The 25,537-nt window shown below is 39.0% G+C and overlaps 1 protein-coding gene across 8 annotated transcripts in view; it reads right to left on the bottom strand.

Annotated features, from left to right (window-relative positions):
- Nucleotides 1-25,537, bottom strand: part of TAF4B (TATA-box binding protein associated factor 4b) — a 102,853-nt gene that overhangs the window by 67,515 nt on the left and 9,801 nt on the right. For 6 of the 8 annotated variants that reach the window (XM_064507335.1, XM_064507336.1, XM_026095941.2 and 3 more), the window contains exons 2-8: nucleotides 18,419-18,567; nucleotides 17,558-17,665; nucleotides 13,105-13,272; nucleotides 12,882-13,004; nucleotides 10,522-10,611; nucleotides 6,551-7,129; nucleotides 579-714 (exon numbers count right to left, since the gene is read on the bottom strand). In XM_064507335.1, the coding sequence (XP_064363405.1) occupies nucleotides 579-714; nucleotides 6,551-7,129; nucleotides 10,522-10,611; nucleotides 12,882-13,004; nucleotides 13,105-13,272; nucleotides 17,558-17,665; nucleotides 18,419-18,567 (1,353 nt within the window). Of the gene's footprint in view, nucleotides 1-578; nucleotides 715-6,550; nucleotides 7,130-10,521; nucleotides 10,612-12,881; nucleotides 13,005-13,104; nucleotides 13,273-17,557; nucleotides 17,666-18,418; nucleotides 18,568-18,684; nucleotides 18,804-25,537 lie in introns of those variants that run through there. The other 2 variants (XM_064507339.1, XM_064507338.1) reach the window with 2 other exon arrangements.

Here is a 25,537-nt window from a genome sequence, read left to right as displayed (position 1 = left end):
AGCAGAATGCTAGACAACTGTTTAATCAGTTCATACTTTTCACAAAGGCTGCTGCAGACTCGGTAGCAACTAATTAGGCCCATTTGAAAGCCAGACACTCAGAAGTACTACATTCCACATGTTCTGTATGGCCAAAACCATTATACTCTAAGCAAAGCGCCCTCCTCCATGCCGATCGGTGAAATGTTACATGCATCAGCCGAAACTGGCTAGCTGAGATAAAAGTATTTTTACTTTTTAAAAATACTGTGAGTAAGCTCATTGCAGTAAGTTTTCTTTGAACAGCGGTACTTTCGAGTGTCACTTCAGGAGGCTTAGCTCTTTAGCAGGTCCAGGTTAATTGTATAATGCAAGTTTTGAGTGACATGTTCTTAACAGGCAACTGAAGTGGACATAGTACTGAAGGAGATTCTAATCAGAACTCCAAGGAGCCAGTAAAGATACTCAATTTATCACATAGAACTGGTTGCTTCTGATAAATAAGCACCTTCTTACATTCCTATAATCTGCCAACCACTTACGCAAACTTCTGTACCTCAGCAGTCCCCTCAATTCTCCATTAAAAAAGTTCACTGTACCTGCAGGAAACTGGTTAGTTTGAACAAGTGTGTTCAGTGGCATCCTTTTTTCAGAAGATGTCTGGAAGGTCAGTGTTGAGGGTTGTGGGAGTGTGGATACTTGTTTTACAATGGTTCCTGATGGTTGCTGGACTACCTGAAAGTAGAATATCCAGTATCAAGAGTGAGAAGAGCTAAACATACAGAAAAGTAAACAGTATCAACATGTTCATTCAACCAGAAGTGCTGCAGGGCATACATGCATGTCTAGCTTTCAGTTCATAACAAAGAGCCTGCTCAAAAACAAAACAAAAAGGCATATATTTGACTTCATGTCAAGAAACAAATCTTAACGACTGGTGGTGAGCTTGAAGTTCCAGCTTGTCCAGAGAGCTCCAACACACGTCACCTCTACTCTCTATTTGTAACTAGATCAGAAGTTTCACTGAATACTATATAATCTATTACACTAACAGGCTTTTCTCTTGGTAAAAGTCTTGTCTAACAGACTATCAATTGAAAATTGAGTCTGTCTGACAAGTTCAGAAGGGTAGGTATCACATACAGTTTCTTAAAACACATGGACATAGTTAAAATCCTGCATGCAATCCTTTTCCTGTCACAAATTAAATTATGAATATGCACATTGAAGTTACTAGGGCATTTTTGGAGCTGCAAGATCAATTGTAAACAGAAATGCTTAGTTTGAAAGTGTAAAAAGCAAAAGCAAGCTGAACACATCAGTTAAAAGGAATGTGAAATACTTACTAGCAACACCTATACCAAGCACAGCCTCAACACAAAAACATCACTACACTGGTCAAGGGTAAGGAAGGAGGTTTAATAGTTTTGTTTACAGAGATTCTTGAAAGAAACAAAACTAGACCGCAAGATGTCACAATAAGACAGATCCACAGGCACAGTTCATAAATACTATTTCTTCCTCTTCAGGGACAGCAATTAAAATGCAAGAAAGTAATAAAGTTACAGTATCCCTAAAACGCTTTATCTCTACCCCTCCTAACCTAGTGAAACGTGGGCTGAAGATTTTAATACATCCTTTGGAAAAATTCTTGATTACAAGTAACAGAAAGAACTAGACCATAATAGATGCTAACATCCTTCTACCAAAGCAGAAAATTATCAGCATCTTCAGATAGAATCCCAGTTGTTTAGAGGCAAAGAGCCAATACAAAGGAATTTTCAGGATCAAGAAACCATGTTTTCCTCAAGTCCTTTATCGTTACTTCCGAAAGTCTAGAAAGTACTTGCACAGCAACAGTATTCAATTTAAAGGCATTGACATTTATTATACTTCAAAAAATCAGTCCATCTCCTTTTGTCATCTAGCTTCAGATTTATCAGTGAACACCATCAGCATAAGTGTCACCAATTCACAAAAAGAGATGCTTTTATGTATGAAAAAATTTAAGATTACTCCCCCCCGCTAATTATTGGCATTGCAGCAGTAACGTAGAACAACTGAACTGAAGTTGATGTCTAAAAACTAAATAAAAGCATACAGTTCTTGAGGAAAAAACGTAAGATCTAGATCCCCAAGCTTTATATACAGAGAAAGTAACTTCCAGAATATGGACACCAATCGTGGACAGAGTCAATTTCACACACACATAGCACTTCAACGAGAACCAGCACGGACACTAACATTTGCTTCTACTTGTTTTCACCAAGACTAAATTTGATCTTTCTTAAAGATTCAGCTTTCACATTTCTGAAGTTGAAAATAATTTTAAGGGCACAATTTAAACGTTCAGATAATTACCGAATCACCAACCAGTTCGGACAAACTATTCACAGGATCTGCCAACATCCATACTGACAGGCACCCAGAGATCTTCCCTACAGCCAGTGAAAATAATACTTCATCTTCAGCATGCAAAGAACTGAAATAATGCAGGAAAGAAAACAAGCGTTCAAGATTAAGGTGTGGCAGACAACAAAAGAACAGAGACAAGGAATGTAAAATCAGTAGCTTAGGTAGAGATTTGGAAAGAAGTAAAGTAACTGAGGAGATTAAACCAACCAGAAACTGAAAGGATGTGTTGGCAGTAAAGCTTATTTTCTGTTTGCCATTCTACCTGCTAGGCTAACAAAAGCTGAAAGTCCTTAGAATTTGCAATAGAAGAAGAAAATCCTAAGGATTTCAACAAGGATTCTAGCACATTCTAATGCTGGGGGGACTGAAGAAAAAAAAAAAAAAAAGAGCTATTGCGTCTTTTCTTTAGGTTAGCAACAAGAAGTAATAAAGAAAAGGGACGGTTCCTTTGTGCCCCATTAAGGAGGTCAGAAACATCAGAATAAAAAGCACTGATACTTTTAAGTTTAAAAAAAAAAAAAGTAATGCAACATGCAGCTGACAGGATAAAGATAGCACTGTCTCAAATTTTGATTAGCTTTACTTGAATCTGTTTCACATCCATAAAGCAAAGTTGGCAGATTAGCTGAGAGATGGTTAAAGTATCATCATATACTACAAGCAGGACTGCATCATGAACTAAGCCCCATTGACCAAATACAAAAGCATACATCCAGGACAAAATGCTGACTCTTTTGAAAGACAGAGATTACAGTACAGTTCGGTATATACCCCAGGAAGGAACTCTGTTTTGGGAAGCCAAACAATTATTAATAAGAACGATTAGAAAGTCATAGTTACAGGAAAGGCTTTTCCTTGTGAAATCTCAATATGAGAGATCTTTGTTCTACGGAAGAAAAGACTATTAAGTTCAAAAAAAACAGGAGCTGAAAGCTGAAGTCGAGAATAATAAACAAGTTCCCACCCTGCGAAGCCTTGTTGTTTAGGCTGAAACTATTTCATTAGGGAGTATGAGATTTTCCATTTACTTGAAGACATCTAGTCAAGCAAGTAATTCCCTGGTCCTCACAACAAAGTTATGAGACTCATGTAAAATAAAAAGTGACCAAACCACCTGTTACCTACATGAAATCAACTTTGTTTTAGATTATTACTGTGCATGATTTGTGATTCTAGTTTTCCATCATATGCTAAGTGTAGAGTTTCAAAGTAAATGACCACTTCATAGTTTTCTCAAGAACCATCATACTTTGCCCAAGGTGCCCTGATGTGAGAACATGGCCAGAGAGATCAGGAGGAGAATCTCTGCTCAAGAAAGTTCAGCTCTCAGGGGCTTCAGTACTGCATAACAATTCACTAAGAACAAGTGGCTGGAATAGCACAAGGACTTCATGTTTTGATTCAATCACTAGCAGTATCCAGTGAGTGCGTCCCACTGATAATTGCAGAGACTAGACTGTAAAACTATCACTCTTTATGCTCAATGTGAAGTCAATTTCATAGCGGCCTTCTCACTATTAAAAGCCAGGGCTTGGTCAGGTAAATGTTATCTATCATGCTTTAATAAGAGACAAACCAATACTATAGCAATACAAGCTATTCTTCCAAGACAAAGCTTCCTAAGCCAACACTTTTAAATGAGGCTGCATTAGAACATCAGTGGGAGGAAACCCTTCAGAATCTGCAGCTGCCAGGGAAGCAACCTGCAACTCAGCAGAGAAGCTGAATCCAATCCCGACAGCATCCCTTAATGTCCATCATACAAACCCTGAATTTTGGTAATTTTACTGCAGAAAACAAACAGTTCTGTGTTACATCACTCACACCACAGTTCTGACATGAAAAGACTGCAGTGTTGCATTCTTAAGCATCATCAACTTTACAGCAGAAATGGCATAGGAAGGCACAGAAGATGTTTGCTTCACATTCCTCAAGCACTAGAGACAAATTAGAAGTGGGCAGGCAGGGGGAATGTATGGCATCAGACAACCTGGAGGGCTGGAAAAAGGAAAAAAAAATCCTGGCAGCATTGTATGGACAGATTTGCACAGCTGGCATGCACTTCCTTTCAGCTGGCAGCAGGACCCTGCTATTTTGGGAGGTTAGCTCCTGCATTTGTTTTCAAGGGGGAGGGAACAGTCCCTCTGCCTTTTAAAAGCAAAGGCATCAGGAAAGCCCTACAAGATACACCCACTTTTACTAACTTGCCCATTGGGCTAATAAGTTCCCAGAACAAACGCCGAGCTCCTGATATGGCTGAGCTGTTAAGTGTTAAACTCAGCCCTTCAACTTCATCCAAGACCAAACTTAACCAGCCATTTGCAAAAGCAAATATTTTAATCAATAACCCTGGGATCCACCCAAATAAGAATAAAGTAGTTTGTATGCAATTTATTGTTTGTAAGGTACAGAGAAGAAAATTTGCATTTGGTTGACACACTGCAGTTGTGGAGGAGACAGAAGTCATTTCATGAGTTCACCAATATCACATTCAACAAGCATCTCAATTCCCCAGTGTAGAGTTAAGCTTCCTCATCTATTTGTACAGATGGTCAACCTCTCTCCTGGATTAGATGGCTTGCTGTATAGCCAAACTGTTCTCCAGCCCTTATACAGTTTAAGGAGCCCTCATTTTCTTCTGGCTGTAATTTCAAATTTAGTCCTTAAAGACAGCAACGATAGCGACTCCTTTTCCAGTTTGGCTCTGGCTACTACTGAAATTCATTAGTGCATACTCTCAATAACAACTTTGCTAAAGTTATTTCATACAACCCTGCCCTCCCCCCCTGCACACAAAAAGCCCTTCTTCCCCATACAGTTCAGTGCTTTGTTCTTTTTAACCAAGTCTGAAAAGGCAAAAAGCTGGTAGAATAAGCTCTTAGAGTGCATGATTCTTGTATTGTATCCATCTTATCAACTTTGAAGGGAGGAAAATAAGCAAGCAAAACATGCTTTCAAGGTCTAAATATTGTTAAATCAACTACAAAGGAAATTCACACATTAGATGCCCTACCATACTTGTGGAAAGCAAATCTAGCTTCAGAGGAAGTCTAGCATTTCCCCCTGATTTCAAGCAGCAAATCTTTATGAGCAAGTCCTATTCAAGCAGAATTCTTTATCCGCCAAGATGAGAAAATTCTCAATAAACCTGAGAACACTACTCAGGTAGACCAGTTACCTTGTATACTATTCAGTACTTCCAACATCCATAAACTAAACTTAACATATTAGACAATATGTTGGGTAAAACTACAGATCACAGGTGTTAGACTCCTTCTCGAGAGCCTAACAGGTTAGTATTTAACATTAGTAAGAAGTTAACATTACTTTTTCTTGGCACAGGATAACACTGCTTTTGAGACTATTGTTTTAATAAGACATTTAGCTAAAAAATTACTGGAGGAATAATAAGGCCCGATAGAGAAAGGTCACATTTTGATGACTTCATAATTAACACATCTTAGTAAATCTGGAGGTCAGCACTCTGCTCTGGAAAGCACCTTGAGCTAGTCTGTATATTTTAGTTAACAAGAGCCATATCACTAAATATCAAGTCAATTATGCCTGCAAAAAATTGAGGATAGAAACTATCAAGTTAAAGAGACTAGAATCCCTAGTAGCTAGCTCTAAACAGCCCTAACAGGGCATCTAATGGTGATTAATGGAAACATCCCATCATCAATTTCTGTTTCTAACACAAACATTTCCTGCCTTTTCTCTCATATGCCAGTCTAGCCTAGCTGTATGCATACCAGGAATCAGAACTCCGATTCCCTCTCATCACATTCAGGATGCTTAGTCTGGTGGAATGGTGGTCAGCACATCTTGCGGGAGACTCAGCTTACAGTTTGGCTTTAGACGCACCTTTTTACAAGTGCTCAACATCCATAATTGTCACCTATAACATCTGCTGAAAGATAGTAACCTTTCAACATTGCCAAGAGGGCTGCAGACTAGTCTCAGATCAAGTAATGAAACTACAGTTCATTTATCAAGCACAGATAACTAGTCAGCTATGATAGATACAACTAGTTAACTCACAACAGACCAGTTTCTTATCAAAAAAAGCTAAGATGCAAATTGGTACCATCCTGGCAAATTGATAGAGTCAAGGCAAATAAGCCTCATTACAGAGAAGTAGAGGAATTCATCTTACCAACTGTTTCACTTTAACCACCTGCTGAGTACCAACCGACTGCGCAACAATGGAGTTCGGCTGTGAGATTTTAATACTGATTGGGGTTCCCATGACTGGTTTCAAAGACTGCAGAGGGGTTGGTGCAGAAGTTGCCACAGTTGAGACGAGCACCGGCTTCACAGGTTGAAGAGATGATGTTGCTACTGCAGAAGTGAAGACTGACTTTACAGTTTGAATAGCAGTGAGCCCTGACGTTGCTACTGTTGTGGTGAGGACTGGACTTGCAGGCTGAAGAGAGGCTGTCACCACTGCAGAGGCAAGAATGGGTTTCACAGCTTGCAGAGAGGCTGTCACCGATGCACTGGAAAAGACTGGTTTTATAACTGCAGAGGCTGCGACTGTTGCAGAGGTGGACACCGGTTTTACAGTTAGAAGAGAAGTTGTTGCTACTGCTGAGGTTGCCACTGCTACAGAAGGAGTTGGTGCTGCAGAGGTACAAGTTGAAACAGCTTCTTGGGTTGGAACTGGCTGCTGCATACATTGCTGGATAAAGCTCTGAGCATTGGGCATTAGCTGCCGTAAGGCAAGCATGCTTTTCTAGGGGAGAGAAGAAAAAACAAAACAAAACAAAAAACAAGAAAAACCCAACACACTGAACATGTCTTTCATAAAATTAAATGTTACATCAGCAACTGAATTCCCCTTCCTCACCTCCCAATGTATTTTTTTCCACGAGACAATAAATTGGTTATTCCAAACAAAAAGTTTTGCTAGAATTCGTAGAGCAAACATAGGTGCTCTTAAATTGATAAAGATAATGTAGAGTGAAGACCACAAGATTCTCTAATACGGGTGGAGCAAAGGTCAATAGTCACTATAGCCTCACTATGTGGAGCAAATCCTATCTACAGAGAAATTTTATTCTTCTGTTTAGATTGTTTCAATCTGAAATTTTTGTTCCAGAATAAGACCATCTCAAGTACTACCTCAGAAATTCATTTTTGTTTTACCGCCCCCCCCCCCCCCCACACACACACACACAATGCTATACCATAACAGCTGTGTTTATTCCACAGAGCTTCTCTGATAGGGAACTAAAAACTATCCAGAAGTCAGAAACAAGCTCTAAAGATACAAGCACTTCTATACCAATACATTTGTATCTACGCTAGGGGGGGATACCACTTTAATTATAGACAGACATACAGCTGGAGCAGCACAACTTAAGCCAAGTAAGTTCTCAGCATCAGGAGAACATTAGTTAGATTATCTGGCAAGTTCTCATTTTTATTACAACTATGTTTGAGAAGGTCAATGAACAGAAGAGTCTTCAAGCCCTTTAACAAACTGTAAATAGTCAAGAAGAAAATCTGTAAGGGTCAGAACCAGGGGAAATCATTTCTGCAGCTACCAGTATATTCCCTGAACTTCAAAAACTGACAGAAAAATGTTCATGTTTATAAGAGTCTCCAGCATAAAATGCTGTTGCTCTGGACTTCAAGCAAAAGGAACATGTTATCTTACATGCCAATATGTTAAGTGAGCAAATCATTCGCCCACTTAAGTTTGCGCATCTGGACTTTCTGTGGCGCATTTATCTTTCATTTCCTTTAAAAAGCTACTTAGCTTTCCTCATGCAATATATTGACAAAAAGCATCCAGCACAGATTTGAAAAAAAATCAAGTAGGCTTTATAGCCAAAGTCATTGTTCTTTTCCACCTATTGGAAGAGAAAAAAAAAATATGCAATAACTTCACCAAAAACCTGTGTCTCAAAGACAAGCAAACTTTAGGTAACTTTAGGGCAACTCTAGGGTCCTCCCTACAGTTCCACTTTATTGGCTAAAAATGAATTGTCACTTCATGTAGCAAAGAGAAGTGTTCATGAAGTCTGGCTTTATTCTGCACTCAGTCTTGTCACAGATGCCTGGAGTTACATACCAATTAAGTCTGGTCTATATTGACTGCAGATTCTTAAGGTATTTTGGACAAAAGCAGTTATTACCCATCTTTTAAAATGTCTTGTGTAACACTATCATTTTAGCTAACTTCCATCACAACAGTGCCTGAGCAATGTTTTTGAAGTCTAGTACTTCATTGTTAAGATGCACTCTGTTGTATGCTATATTATCAGGGATTACAGAAGCATGGATACTCCCCATAACGGAAGAGCCTAGGTGATACCAGTACCTAGTAGCACGCAACAAAAGAAATGTGCAGCAGCTCTGTGTGATGCCAGCCCAGGTCTGATGCAGGCTGATGAACCTGACCTAACTCCTGTGGAACTGCCTCAAGGTCTTTGCACCATATATATCAGTAATACATATTGAGGGATCACTTTCTAACTCTGGCAGAGACCTTACGTGAATGTATGAGGACAGTGCTGTGTCCGAGCTAACAAATCTTTGGGAACCCAAAGCACTAGCAAGTGTAGTGCAGCAAACCTAGCTCTTGGACTCCTTTGCAGGAATGAGTCTGGATCTGCCAGGGCTTATTAGCCCCAGGTAGGGGGGAGCAGATTTAGGCTAGGTCTCTGCAAAGCTACTGAGGTTCATCTGTGCTGTTTTGGGAACACTGCACAGTGGCATTCGAGCTGGCCCCACACACGTGGCCAGCTTGTGTCCCACAGGATTTGTTAACCAGGGCCCTGCAGAATGCAGCTACACTACTTCTGAAGTTGAGCATTTTTGTGGCAGTTAGTAGAGCAGAGACCGTGCAAAACAAAATAAAAAACAAACAAAAAAGCCTTTTCAGTCACACTGACTCTGCATTCACAGCCTGGTCATTCTGCAGCCACAATAAAACTGTCTACAGGTAACACAGCTACCTGTATTACATTTGTTCCACAGGCTATTCTAGAAACTGATGTGAAAACCTGAACTACAATAGACTGTTACAGTGCAAATCAGATTCTGAAAGGCCTGTATTCTTAGCTTCTGTATGGACATATAAGAAGTCTCTAAGGAATTAAATAGAAAATTGAAAGGTGAGCAGTAGCAAAACTTTTCATCAAGCACCGCAGAAAAGACTAGTCCTCTCGACTCTTGGTAAACTACTGGCATAGCATTTAGAAGGCTGCCATTGTAACAAAACAAAACAAAACCATCCCATACTTGAACAGATTATAATCAGTCATATACAGTAATCTTAACATGTGGTAACATGCAGTATTATGTGGATGGTAAAGCACAAAGAAAGAAGACAAACTCCAGAAAAACTGTCCCAGCTTTACCATTTCACTATTCTTGATTCTACACTGCCTATACTGTATAGCAAGGAAAAGTACAGATACATCAAATGAACAATATAGTGTGCATAGCACTTACATATATGTGATTAATTTTCCATGTTTTACTGGGATTTACAGCTTACTGCACAAGACAGATGCTCATTTTTATTTTGATTGCCAATAAATCCCATTCCACCATGTGATTTAAAAAGTTAGGACAGCATTTTTTATTTATAGGATTATTTGCTTGAATGGAAGTACAGGTTTGGGGGGTTTTGGGGGTGGTTTTGGGAGGGTTTTTTGAGTTGCAGAAGTCCTGTCAAACACCTTCTGGGGAGGAAGGTGTTTTTTTCCTGCCTACAGTTAAGCACAAACCAGAAAACAACTAAAGAAGCTACATAAAAGCTAGTATTCAAGCTTAAATATTGCATAAGCTTTGTTCATAAGCATTATATGCCTCCGAAGTCCAGTTAGGTATTAGAATTTAGAATAGCTGTAGTAAAAGGAGCAGATTCCAACAAAGTAGTATCCAGTAATGGTATTAGTCTCCAACTTGCGAATGCAGATAAAGTTACTCCTCTGAAATGCCACACAAAAACATCTCCACCTTTCCAAGAGCTGTGGTCACAAAGGACAAGGTTCAGCATGATTTCCTCAACAGATCTGAACAAACAACTATTTGAATACTCCACTCCTTTGCTTTTCCCTTCCGGTCCCGCTACCCCCATTGAATACTATATATCCACAATCAAACACTTACCTTGAGAAAAGGAACTAGATATGGTTGTGGGGAAGACTTGAGTTCTATATATAGCTTTTTTGTAAATTCTTCTGGTTCAATTTTTGCTTCCTAAAAAGAAAGCATAATTATAGTGACAAGTTACTAAGTACGAATCTATCATTTATTTTTCCGGGTGTATCAACAATTCATGGAAGTTTAAATTATCATGAAGTTGTTCAATTTCAGTAATCTGAGACATTTTTTTTCCTTCCCCTATTTTTAACTAAAAGGTTTTGAGAATGTTGTTGTAATTCAGATACAGTATTAAAGAATTAAATTCCTTCCTTCAACTACAAACAGTTGGATAATTCCTCAAACACCCATTCACTGAAGTGAACAGATAGAAAAAAATTCATAAGGAACACTGATCCTCCTAAGAATCCTTCACTGATCATTCATTTTTATGCAGAAATACTTAAAAATCCAACACAAGAGGACTTTTTATTGTAAAAGTAGTTATCTACATAAAGATCAAAATGTGAAGAGATCAAGATACAAGAGACAACTCAAGTAGTTTTTGTAAAACAATTTAGTCTAATGCATAAATGGCTTAATAAAGCAGGATACTTAACACCTTTCTAAAGCTAGAGAAACTAAACAAGATCACTTCTGCATACCATTAAGGCAACAGTCCTCAGATTGCAGAGTACCATCTTCTTCTTTAATGCTTTGTCCTCTGCCCTAACACAAACACCTATTCAGTGGTTTGGGAGGGTTAGGAAATCACCCCAGACTGCAACTTCCTTACAAACATTAGTACCACAGCACCTGGACTAGGTGGGAGGTAACCCCAGACACTGATCCCATTCTCACCCACCAAAGGACAGCAATGCTGGGACTAAGATTATGTATTATTAAATCAATAATAGTTTAAGGTTATTGCCACCTAGCTGCTGCCGCAGGGTCACCAAGAACGCTACCTCCTTCAAGAACGTACAGCAACACATGGAGGACGGACCCTAGCTAGAATCTCTCATTCTGCAGAGAAATTCTTCCTTTCACCCATATTCTCTTTTAGAATCACTGTTCCAAGGAGCTAGGCATTCAGAACAGGGTGTTTAAGGACTATACATTCATAGACTACCAAAACGTGCTGCAGCTCTATCTAGTCATTTGACCTGCTGCCTGTTTTGTCTCACTGAGGTGTGGATGCACAGGTCACTGAGGTCTACAAACTCACTGATGCAGATACAGTCATCTGATACATTACATCAGTGCATGCAAGGTGCTTGACACCCGCTTCATAAAATACTACTTTAAGGACTATTTTACTTCACAGCTGCCATTTACTTGTTTGCCTTATGCATACAAAACATTAGTTTATTTTGCATTTATATCACAAACACAGACATACAGAATGCTGGAAGAACAGCTTTTTAAAAATACTGCAAAAAGCAAACAAATGCACAATTCAGTGATGTGTCTCTGATAAGGACTATTAAAAAAAAGTATTCTAAGCACAAGCAGGAATAATTCAATAATTCTAATATTGTCCAAGAGAAGCAAGGTGTATAATACAGCAGGGACACAAAGGCAGAAGAGGAGGAGAACAGCGTATTTCTGTAAGACTGTATCTTAAGACAATCTGCTCTGAGGTAACACCTCTTTGTCTACAATGCGTTCTACACTGAAAAAGAAACCAATCAGTCCCCTCAGTACCACCAGCAAAGCCATCTCCCTCTTGCAGCACATAGCTTTCTGATAAGATGGAACAACAAAAGAGCAGCAGGGGTCGAATGTCAGGAAGTAGATGCAGTAGTAGGAGAAAACACTAGCAAGAAAATCCAGCTGGGGCACAGCACTAGGAGTCTAGAAGCCAACTGCAAGGAGAGATACATCAGAGTTTGGCAGCCATCAACTTATTCGCTCCATCACATTGTATAAAGATGAAGATAATTTCACACTTGCTTCACTGGAGCTTTAAACTGTCAACTTTTAAGTCAGCTCTGTCTTAGAGCATGACAGTAGTTCGGATTCAGCACTGCACTACAACTTCCTGAACAGCAAGGTTTTTACCCTGACTCAAAACCACACTAATATGAAAAAAGCAGCTCAGACCCATAAACTGTGTAAACACCATCAGCTCCTTCTATTGTCAATTATCTGCATGCATAAAATGAAATAGGAATGGGGTGGGCAGGTGGGGAAGTATGGTATCCAGTTAAAATGCATGTTACAATGTAAGACTTAGAGGGTCAGGTGTATTCTGCCCAAAACAAAGCTCTTCAGCTGTTTAAAGAAATGACATATAAGCAAAAAGACAAGGAACAAAATTAAGAGAAAGTCAGTGTCACAAATTGATACACAAAAGACACAGACTTGTTCAAAGAGAGTCTCACCAATAGATTTTGCACCAGATTCTTCACATTCTGCCCCATTTCAGGGGCTTGAGGTCCACTAGATGCCAGTTTTATTAGTGTAGCAAGAAAATTTTTGCATTTCTTCACATTCTCTAGCATTTCCTAGTTTGGAAATAAAAAGATTGTTAGATCTTGCATTGGCTCTCCAACCTCTGATGAATATAGAGAATGTTATTTTTTAATTAAAAACTTCTTTTCTTACTGCAGAAGCGTTGGTCTGTGCTACTGTTGTGCCCTCTGCTTTCACAGAGACTGCCTTTTGGGAGATCGCTTGTGCAGGTGGTCCTGTAACTGGAAGTTTTACAGGTGTTCCAGTACTCAAAGGCTTTACAGCTGTAACTGTAGTAACACTAGGTGTTGCAGCTGCTGGCTAAAAGGAAAAATTAACACTTTTTAATCAAAGACTAACTTGAAAACACATACAGTATTCTGCCAGCATATAAAGCAGCATCCTCTCTCCACACTCCAAATTACCAAGCTATTTACAACATCACTAAACTATTTTTATCTTTGCTTTTAAAGACAGGATTCGTTTGCTTTAAGAGGCTCTATCTAATATAATAAAGGTATAGAACCACCACAGCTGTAACTCCCAAGTTTTATTTGTGGCAGTGGGACGACGACAACAAAGGTTCACTCAATCTGGAACAACTGCTTGCAACTTCCAGTGAAGAGAGAGAAAGGTAAAGTTATTTGAAGAAACCAACACCATAACTTTGCCAGACTTCTGCAGTCTAGGATTAATCAATTTTGGACAACACTAAGCCAAGCGATGCTAGTCTGTAGAGAGACATGACCGCAAGTGATTATATATTCCTTTGAAATAACTTCCTTCCTCTCCCAATTGCAATAACCCTCATGTTTCCTATCACACTCACCAGGCAAGAGACGACACGTGTTGTGTCTATTTTGAAGGGATGCATGTGCCAAGCAAAAGCAGCCAGATGGGCAAAAAAACATCTAATGCACAAGTTTTTCCTGCTTTTCCTTCCACATGGGCACCAATTTGGATCATTCCCAGACAAGTCCTATCAAAATTTAGTTATTTGATACTTTCACCTCTCTTTCAAATCTAATTAAAATTTATTGGCAGATTTGGAAGTTCCAGAGGCAGGAGAGGAATGAAAGTTTGGGGAAAAAACAAGAACAATGTAACTGCCTTTCATCTTTGCAAAACAGGCTAAAGACCAGCACAGTTAAAAAAAATATATATATATACACACACTAAAAATGAGTATTTCTACTTCAGACTCAGAAAAAAAAAAAATCCCCCAAACAGTTCTTTTGATACAAAACCAGAATACCAAAGACTAATATTTTGCCTCTAAAAAGCCCCCACAACTTTCAATCTATTTGATAGGTAAAAATTCCACTAACACTTCAAAAGAAAAATAACCTAACTTTGCAGGCTAAATTCTAGGTTCAGATCTGTGCAGCACAATTTCACTGACTCCTACTACATTCAAACATCGCAGTTTAGTCCAACAATCACAAATTAATACTTAATAATTTCATTACTCAAAAATAACACATAGGAGAGCCCAACTTGCCCTATCACAGATAAAATAAAAAAACAGTTGGACAGTGTGTAGAATATCAAAGTGTTTTTGAATCTTCCCAGACAAGGAAAATTAGTGAGTAAATATTTAAAACTAGCACAAAACACAGGCACTTTTGTCACTTTTCTTTTTTCTCCCTGAGGTGGGTCCATCCCACAGCTCCACAAGCTGCTGCCAGCTTGACATGAAAGCAGGAGGCAGCTACCAGAAAGCACTCCAGCTTAGGCTCCCACTGTTGGTAACACTTTAATAGCTCTCTGCAGGATCTTTGCCACCACCACTGCCTCTTCCAAGGATGAAGCTCAACAGCTCTAAGACCAGGGGGAGGCAAACCGGGCACAAGAATCCCACCAACAGATGGAAAGGAGGGAAACTGAAGGGGACAGAGCACAAAACTGTCAAGCTGCAATGCTTTGGGCTTTAAAAAACTGAAAACATGAGGTTCGCTGGAGCTGATCTCTTGTGATTCCCACTGTGTTTACACATCAAGGCCAGAACAGAATTTTATCAACTGAGGGAGGGAACAACAGGAAGTCTGCTGGATCCTCTTCCCAGGAAGACAGATATATGGGAATTAGCTTCTGTCATCTGCCCTCAACCTTTTCCACTACTGACAATTCTCATTTTCACTTCGAGCAACAGAGAAGCATGGCATTAATCCTGCATATTTTGAAGTGATTTCAAGAGAAGAGCTTTGCATCTAAATGAAAGTGCCCCAGCATGATGCTAATTAGATACTTTGCAACTTCGTTATCCCATCTGGGAAGGAGATGAGACAAAATACCTGCACATTTTCATTTATTTTTTAACCTTAGAGCTCAAACATCCAGGAATGACAACAAATGGAAATATTTTTTAGATGGAGAGAAGAGTCCTGAAGTCAGTAACCAGAGAGAGAGTATTGCAGAGAATAATGTTCCAAGTTACACTTAGTATAGGATAAAAGAAATACGACCAAGCTAAGCATTTTTTCCTATTCACTCTCCCACTTTTTGTGATGACATCACACCTCCACACCAACACTCCTTCTCTGTAGCCTCAAAATATTGTCAAGAATAAGATCAGCAAGTTTTCAGGCATGACAAATATAACAGCTGCCAAAGAAATCAGACCCATGGGCCCTTCCTTTCTTTCCCCAGAGCTTTCCTGCAACCTGACAGAGTAACTTGTCAGCACTCTCTTTTCATAGCTGTCCCACAAACTACATCCTCCAGGGTTAGGAGTGAAGCAGCCCTGTGATGACAGGATGTATCCACATTGCACCTATTTACACCTTATTGTACAAGGCACTTATTTGGATATTGCAATCCTCTGCAGAACAGGCAGGCTTTTAAGGAATCCATTCCAAACAAAAAGCAGTATTATATTTCTTGCAGTTTAAAGCCAACTCTATGCCTATTAGAAGTGCTCAAGTTTCTGTAGCTTAAAAAAAGGTTACAGAAAAGGAATATTCTATGTCCACCTCTTCAAATACCTCAGGGGAAGAGGGATTCAACTGATTATATCAAACTGAACTAAGAAAGTAGAGAAGAGCTAAGAAAAAATAAGAGCTAAAAAAAATAAATAAGAAGAAAAGCAGATGCAAGTTTTTAAAAAAGTGAAGTTATTAGCATAATGAACTTCAACATTTACTACATTAGACTGTGACGACCCAGGCAGTTTTATCCACCAGACAGAACAAATCTTTACCTTCATCTCTTCTCCTGAGTGCAAGGGTAGTATAGCAGATGATTGCATCTTTTATATCCTAAAGCTCTCTACCTAGAGATCACAAATGCATAGTTTTCAAACTAATACTTCACAATAAAAATGGATAATGAATACTGGTTATTGTTCTTATTAGACACAAAGGGTATGTTCTTTCCATTCTAAGTAAAATAGAAAATGCATTAAAAAACAGGTGTCCAGGTTTTCACCTTTAACCCTAACAATATCTGTCTACAGTGAGGAGGAAGAGACAGAACATCACAGGCAGAGCTGTAAGTTGCTTTCAGTTGCTAATACAGAAGAGCAGTAAGAGGACAAATTTTTAAGTCAGACAGTTACAGCTGTCAGCAAACATCTCATCCTTCAAACACTGTCAAGGTCAAGAACATATGTCTAGCATGTTCTTTTGAATGACTGATCCCGCTCATTTACTGAGGGCTTGGTCAACAGCTACAGCCAAGTCCCATTCAAGCTCTCTCACAAATGAAAAAAGCATGTACAAGCCAGATTTCCTTCTGATTTCTCCTCCAGGTCATGGGGAGGACAGAATATTTTAGCTGGAGAAAGAAGCAGTTTTCCTTTATTATACATGTTTATCTAGAACTCTGAGAACCAAGAACAGAAGAAGAATTGTATCTAGGAGAAGTCTTGTACTCTTCAGGTAGCAGGGGCCTCTTCAGAAGAGTCCTAAAGCATTTATGTCTGGAAGGGGAAGAGAAATATGACCTAAGAAACAATACAAACACCATCTAAAATAATGAGGAATTTCCAACCACTGCCTATTCACATCCACATCTTTGGAATCTGTTGGTCAAATTCAGTTAGAGAAGAGGTCTTCAGCTACTACCCTCCTTCAGGCTTTAATGAGAAAAACAAACAAGAAAAGGAAAACCCCACACATGAAAAACGGCTTGAGAGAGGAGAGGGGTGAAGAAAAAGCTCCTTCCACCCGGCAACACCTTGGGTATAACTTTTTTCCAAAGGTACCAGGGAACCCACACAAGACAGCACCTAAAAAGTCTCCAGCCACCAGAAGAGATTCAACTACAGCCTAAAGGAGCTCAATCAAAAGGTACAAATGCATAGGAAACAGTCAGAACTATTTATTTTACCCAGGTTTTATACATTGCTCATTGCCATTGTACAAGTGCTGTACTCACTACTATTGCAGTGAGTGTAGATGATCCAACATGCTGGCAAAAGTATAATTAAATTATGCATTTAGGAAAAGAAAGGGATATTGAGTAAAGAAATGTATTGTAAGGACAGAAGTTACTAGCCTAGTGAAAGCCAGGTTAGAGTTAGAAATAACAAGAATGCGTCCATATGATCTTCAGTTCTCTCCATCACTGGATGTTATTCTACAGGAATTTAAAGTTTGCCACCTACCTGTATTACAGCAGGTGGCTGAACAGTAGAAGCCACAGAATTTGTTGTTTGCGATAATGTTTTCACAGAAGCGGCTGTTACTTTCTTTAGTAATTGGGTGCCAGCATGCTTCAAGGAAAGAAGTAATATACATGGTGCAGAAAACAGTTGTCCAACAAATCAATGACAGAACAGACACTGAAGTTAATACCTACTCTTGTCCAATATAAACCAAGACACCCACCCTTACAGTAATACATGCATCATTTATTTAATCCATATAATTTAAACAGTTTTCAACAAAGCTACATGTCTAATAGTTTTACAGGGGAAAAGAGATTAAGACATTTAGACAATTCTTAATCAAAATGAAAAGGTTAAATGATAAGCATGCTGTGAAAAACTACACGGACAGTTACTATTTTGTGCCCCCTCTTATTTTGTGTGCTGGCTACATTGCAAAAGAGGGAAACAAAAATCCAACACAGCATAGAGAAGAAGGAACGTCCTAGGGACACAGGAGCCCTTTCAGAAATGTTCTAAGGCTCAGTTAGCATCTGAGAAGTTTCTCATTAGAAGACCGCAAGGTTGCAGTTTCTAGCAGTGATGATTCAGGTGGCTTTTAAAACAATTTGCATCATCATCTTAAATTCAAATTCAGGACTCCTTCTCTATACCACGTATAACTGCTAGCAGGTTTTTCATACTGAGAAAGCAAAGTGTACAGTGACATTTATGTGAAAAATAAATACTGTCATGTTGAACAGTCTGTTCAGAAAGCTTTCAAATACCTAGTGAACCCTTAACAATTTTTTTTGCAAACCCTGTTATAAAAGAGCATAACATACAGCTACTTCAAATTAAAGCTGTTAGAGAAGTTACCTGTACAGCACATATTCTGACTGCAGGTGTGCTGGTAGGTACAGATGGTCTTACATTTGTGTTATTTTGTGGCTGACTCTGTGCTCGTGCTATTGCTTGTTGAGATACTAGCATTAGTTGGCCATTACTGCTTCTGATAAGAACAGTTCCTGTTGGAGAAAAAAATCCAGACTGTCAAAAATTAAGTGACACTATTTCTTCCACAAAAGTATAAAGTCACAACTAGACCACACTGATAAGCTAATATAAATATTTAAGTTTCTTACCTCAAGGAACAACTGCCAACAACCATAAAAGCTAAGGCTGTATCAGTTTTACTCTGCATTTCATGACAGAAGATTCCTAATTTACAGCAGAAAATTCTTAAAAAAAAAAAAATCAAGAAACAAGCTTGAATAGACAGCAATACCACATGTGAACTGCAAGGAAGTTTACAGTTTGAACGAAGACATTTGGGATGTTAGAAGAAAAGAAACAAACCGCCCACACTGGGATTACTTTAACAGTAGTCAATCTCTTTAAGCAGTTATTCAAAAATAACTGCAAAATTTATCACCAGTTTCAGACTTGGCTGCCACCTTACATTTCTATTTTTCTGAGCATTTAGATACACACTTACAGGTGGAGATACAGTTTAGGGGAATCTACGATGTAAACTGAAACTTGATTAATATCAGTTCACCTGCCTAAATCAAGACCATCCCTCATTTGCAGACAGAGAGCACTGGTCTCTGGTGAAAGCCAACACCATTCAGAGTTTTGAAACCATCTGCCTGCTCAGGGTCTGTTCAAAAGCATTAAAACTCATGGATTTAATCAAAGTTGCTTATAGACAAATAGGGAGATTACAGTGAAAGAAGAGACTTTCCCTTGTTTCCTTGCTTTTTTATTTTTGACTTTTAAACCTACAGCAATGCCAGCCCACCATGGTTCACTCCTACCACCTTTCTCCTATCCCATCAGCTGTAACGATCAACGAGCAACAGTTAAACAATGAAGTATTTTTTACTAAGCTTTCAAATTAAAAGCACTCCAAGGAGAATCAGTCAGACATTTCCATTCTCTCTGCACTTGGAAACCATTCAGCTACGAATGCCTCTTCTTCATCCCCCAACAGCTAGACTCCAGAAGATCCAAACGTTTAATCAGGATCACAAATACATAACACCAGCTAGATTCCTGATCTGAACTGCTTCAGAGTCTCTCAGTGAGCTACAGAGCATCTTTGCTGGTCTCACCTGCTTGCTCTTGAAGAGCCACTGTTGCTGAGTCCACCATAACCACTGTCCCTCACTGTATGCATTCTGACAGCCAAAATAATACAGGCCCTTCACCTTTTCTTACCCACAGAAAGGGGGAAGGGGCAAGGGAAAGCAAAGCATGAGGCGTGCACAGAGCTTGCGATCTAACATAGAAGTTTTTCAGTGCCAGAAGAATCTTAGATCTTCTGTGCATGTTTCTCTCCTAGTGTAGAACATATCTGTAACAATGGAATAATCTTTTACTACCTCGTTAGGCTGGAAGTTTTTAACAATACGCCATATGACTACTAAAAACACTGCTTCCAGTGATCTTAATGAATAAAATGGGAAGAACTGCAAGCTTTTTTTTAAGATGATGCTATAACCACATGTTTAGAAACAGCTTTTCATCTTCCACATCTAAAGCACGAGATGATACTGCAAGACAATACAAAACCTGGTATAAAATTCTCCTGTTAAAGTCAACATACGGCACTTGAGGAGGGAACTACATAGCACATATAAACTAAGACTGTAAGAGCAGCATCCAGAAACATTCCCTCCATTCTCAGGCAACCTTTACTAGAGAAGGGCAGTTTCACAAGACAGTTGCATACCCAGAAAAGTACTATGCACTCCTTCTGCCGGCTCAGGTTTCTCCTCCTCCACTGAAATCTTGACTACAGTTGTATTCGGCTTCACAGGGATGTTTAGATTCATCAATACATCCCAGGAATCACAGAAAGCACACCAAGTTTTCATATTCTTTTCACTCTTATTTAGACAGTGATTCGTGTCATACAATTTCTCATTAAAAATTGCATTTCTCCTTGTTCACACTGCATGTTTGTGCAGATTGAATTTGGGAAGACAGAAAGCTGATGATGCCATGTATTTTATAGCAATAGCATTTCTCTCTGCATTAGGGCTACATTCAGTATTGTAGAAGTGTTGCTACTGGTTATTTTTGGTCCCTAAGCTCATTTAAAATTGTTGTTCCTAGTTCTCCTCTTTAAGCCACATGTAAACTTATTATCTAATTCTTTATAGATACTTGAAATGCATTTTGAATTGTTCTATTTTCATTTATTTGGATATTTTGTTACTTGTTATTACCTTTGTTTTCTAAGAAAAACTAAAAAGCACAATTTCTACCTCTCTGAATCACATTATGTACAAGAAACAGCATCACTGCCATTCAACTCAGTCATAAGGCCTTTCTGCATTACTGTTCAGAAGTTTCAGTTAACATCCACCAGAAATCAAGAACTGGGCACCAAGTCCCCTGCAGACCAGAACTGTGTGCTACATCATCTGTTTTTGACAGAAAGGTTACACCAATACTGGAAGCCAGAGGAAAGGGAGTCAGATGTGGACCGTAACAGAGACAACTGAGGAAAATATGATTAAGATAATTCTCATACACCTCCATATAAGTTATGGCAAGAACCTGTTCCACTTGGAATAGTCGCTAGTTTTGCCACATTTATTTTCATACAGTGGTAGCCTTTCATACTAGTAGCTTTTCTGCCAGGGTTAGTAAAATTAAAACTCCAAAACTGACAAAACCAATATTATGGTAATCTGCCACTACTGCTCTTACAGGCTTACTACTATAAATCACCGATACTAGGCACAAATAAAGCTGAATGCAAATTTGAAATAATTGTTACAGCCATAGATTTGTACAGTGAAGAGCCACACAACATTATCTGAAAAAAGCATGAAATTCACAGTTCTGGGCAATTACAGAAACTGATCTCTTGAAATGACACTAGATTGGCAGGTGGCTCTTCTGAAAGAATTGAAAACTGTTGAAACATACATTCATAATCCACTTTTGGTTGCAGCAATTTAGCTATACTTTTCACAGCTAACTCCCTCATCCTCCCAAGCTTTTGATACTTCCTTTCTGCCTTGAAACAAAAGCAATGACCCAACACTGAAGTCAATAACACAGGCTCTAAGAACAGACAGACATAGGAGGTGTCTTCTGCCAGAACAAAATGTTTCAAAGCACTCAAAACCAATGGCTGAAGTTTCATATGTTATGTAAAGCTGTGAAATGAGAGAAGAGCTAATGGCATCCTTAAAGTTCTCAAAAGAAACAGACTTATGCAGCTACCAAGATGTTACTAAGGGAACTAAAGAGAAGACAAGTACAAGACTGAGCAAGAAGCCACTTTCTTCACATTCAAAAAAAGGAAATATTGCATATCAGAAGCTGGTTTTGCATTCTTTAGAAAGTAATTTTTGCCAGTCTAAATATGAAAACAGATTATGTCTTGCAGTCAGTCACTACATGGCAGCTCCACAGGAAAAAGAGTGGTGGTGTGGAACTTCTGAAAAGCTGAACCAGTGACGTTTCAGCTATTGCGGCCCAGCACAGCATTTCAAACACAGAAAAGATGTCTGTAATCTCTGACCAAAATATTAACACCAATTGCAGTTATTGAGTGGTGTGAGGCATCTTCTCGGCACCACAAATGCCCTCTTTTGGGCATCACTTCAAGTAAAGCTTGTTTACAGGATACAGTTTCATAGTTTTACTGAAGTTGTTCCAGAGGACAGGAACCACATTCATACCACTCTCACACTTTGATATTAAGACCAAGACACAATCCCCTTAGGGTTACAAGGCTGTTCTTATTTTCACATCTCAAAAAATATAAGTGATCAGCTACTGGCAGGGATCAGTTCTTTATCTACATCATTGGAAGACTTGAGCATCTCTTGCAAAGTTACAGTCCCTTTACAGTGAATCGAGACCCCTATCTCTAGAGATTCTGCCTGCCCTGCCACAAACATCATTTGGGAAGTTATTTTTTTTTCCTGACTGACAGTGAAGACAGTTAAAATAGAACTGCTTACTCAAGGAGCTGATTTCTTTGTTCCCTGCACACCTACCACCAGCTGCCATCCTGCAGGAAGGCTAGAGTGGAAGGAACTAACAACTGAAACCAAGCTGAGCTTCCTTTGAAGGTAGCCAGACGGAACCAAGCAATAACTTCAACTTAAAGAAGTCTCACTGAGATCTATACCCTTCTCTGTGACCTGTCTTCTACGGAGCAGGAGCTCCAGGACCAATCCTTCAGACACAGTACCCACCATCTCTCCTGCAAAACTGGGGCAGTCACCACCCATAACACCCTCTACCTTGGTGCAGAAGCAGCACATGCCATGGAAAACTAGAAGTCTTCTATTTAAATCTCGTTTGCTGCTCAAGCCTAACATACCTTACCTATAAGTTTGTGCTGTCCCAGTCCCACCAGCCCAGGATATCCAGCTTTTTCTAAACTAGCTTACAACCCACTTCAACTTTTCTAAGCTGTAGCCATATTTAGTTAGCATCCAACCCTGGAATCAAGAAACAAAACGTAGGTTAGCAGAAGCAGCAGCTTCCAGACACCTGAGAAATTTAAGGGACAAGTTTCTCTTCATTCTAATTACAGTCAGCAGAACCAAAAACCTTCCCCAGAGAAAGTCACTGACGTGAACAAGATACTGCAGAATCACGATAGAAAACTGTTTGTACCACTGTAAGTAAGAACATCTGCATCAACTTCACTGTATTCATGCAATGGTGTCATGAAAACTGCACTGCTGCTCATGTAAAGTTATGTCACCAACTGAAGTTCAGGGTTTTATCCAGCAGTACAGAACATTGAGGCATCCCACCACAAAGGCAAGTTTTACCATTAAATTTCTATCACACAAGCCAAGCCTGCGGCCATTTCTGAAGGAGAACATCCACAAGGAGTATAGAAAGTGTGCTCCTGTGGAGAAATACCATATGTTGTTATATTCAAAGCTTAAATCTTCAAGTTAAATCACTACTTTGATTGCATGATTTCTAACACAACTGCTTTAACAAAACAGCTCTTTAGAACTGCTTTGCCACAGCAGACGGTGGAGCAATATGAGAAAGTGAAGAAAAGAAGTCTCCTACGTAATAAATCATACCTTTCATGTTTGGTTCCTACAATAAAATACCAATAAGATCCAACTGAATTAGACTCAACTGATTTAAAAGAACAAGAGTTACAATAGCTGCTTTCAAAGGAGGGTAACATTAGTTCCTTTCGAAACAAGGGGTGCATGTGTCAGATAAAGTGAACTTTAAGGCTGGCAGTGTTAAGAATGGATTGAAATGCAGAGTAGAAGTAAAAACCCTCTAATTATAAATACACGATTACATGAGACTAACATCCCAAATCAATAAGGGACTACAGTAAAACATTAACATTTTAAAACATTTCTGTTGTTAAAGTGCTCCCTGTTCCTAAACAAATCTCATACTTGCACCAAACCACATAAGCAAAACAAAGGGATACTTTTAATGCAGTTATGAGACAAGAACAAGTTCAAGGGGATGTTTTAGTAGGAAACTAAATGGCAACTTGAAAGGAATGTTGGCTTTAATTATTTTATTCTAAGTGCTTAGAATGAATTGAAATCAAGAAAAAAAGGGCCAAATACCACTAATCCATGCAACAGCTTTGAAAAATCATTTCTCTATTTAAAGGTATTCTTTAAAAAAGAAAAAAAATGCAATTTCTCTTTTTCAACCCAATTTAACAAACCCTGCAGAACAAGAGATTTAAAAGTTATAAATAATACATTAAAGGATTAAGTAAAATGGACCTAGAACAGACATTAGCAGAGACAACAAGCATTTAAAGAGAGTGACCATAGTTTATCAAGGTGCATTATGTTGTAGACTGACTGTACAGGACTGCTAGACAGGCAAAATATCTTAATGAAATGCTATGAAAGAGAAGAAAGTTGACACCATGGCTAGGTTTGATACTGAAGGCCCCAACTTTTACGGAACTTGGAAAAGCATCCCAATATGTTGGGGCCATGTGTCTTCAGATGAAGTATAGACTGTATCCCATGTAAGATAGCTACTTATTTCACAATACCCTTACTTGATACTTGAGTTTCCACAGTTGCCTGTTGTAGATTCCAGTACTGAAGATGAGAAAAAGACAACAGCACAGTCTAGAGCAACATCAGTGAGAAGAGGATTTTCTCACTATCTTAGGAATGGTGCTACAACAAAGATCTGGCTGCCATCTGAGGCTACTCAAGTGAGCCACAGGCTCCCATGGATAAGCTCTGTCTTCTACTCTTAAACTGAATAACTTTGAAGAACTGACCACCGAAGGAGTCAAAAAGATTACTGTTTTGGGTTTTTCTTGGGAAAACATCTGATTGCTCTTGGATTTCCCAGACAGACAAGGTAAAGGGCTTGCCTACACTGTGTGGGTCAAGTTGAGCTGTTCAGCTTGTAGTTCACTACATCCACAAAGCATTTTGCTGTATATGACAAATCATTATCAGCCTTTGGAGGTCAGCTTCAGTAGATTAAAGGGGAATTCACCCATAATCAACACTGGTATGGTAGCAACCAGAATCACTCACCACCATACCCGGGCCCTCAACCAATTCATTCTGTTCTCATTTCATTTCACTAACTGAATAATTACATACCTCAGAAATCACCCTTTGCACCCCTTCCCTCTGTTACAGGAAAGTCTCTATACTATGAGTCAATGTACCAATGGCTCAGGAACTGTGACTAACATGTGGATATTGTGGTTACCATGCTGAGATGCCCCAATTTGTGTTCTAGAGAAACATGTTGTTTTGTCCAGAGGTATGGATTTCCAAGTCAGGAAAAATATTCAGAAGTCATAATCTTACACTCTCACGCTACAACAGCACACCAGACAACCCACAGACAGGCTAAATATAATACAAGAGTGCAGGGAGATGACATATCCCACAAGCACTATAAAGAAGTAAATTGCATCTTTGCCAATTGCATGATCACCACATTGCAGACTTGCAAGACTCCAGTCCACAGTTTTTA

The sequence above is a fragment of the Dromaius novaehollandiae genome, chromosome 2 (genome assembly GCF_036370855.1).
Source record: "Dromaius novaehollandiae isolate bDroNov1 chromosome 2, bDroNov1.hap1, whole genome shotgun sequence".
In the NCBI taxonomy this organism is placed as follows: Eukaryota; Metazoa; Chordata; class Aves; order Casuariiformes; family Dromaiidae; genus Dromaius; species Dromaius novaehollandiae.
Note: the sequence above shows the minus strand (reverse complement) of the source record. Positions and strands in the feature narration are given on the sequence as shown.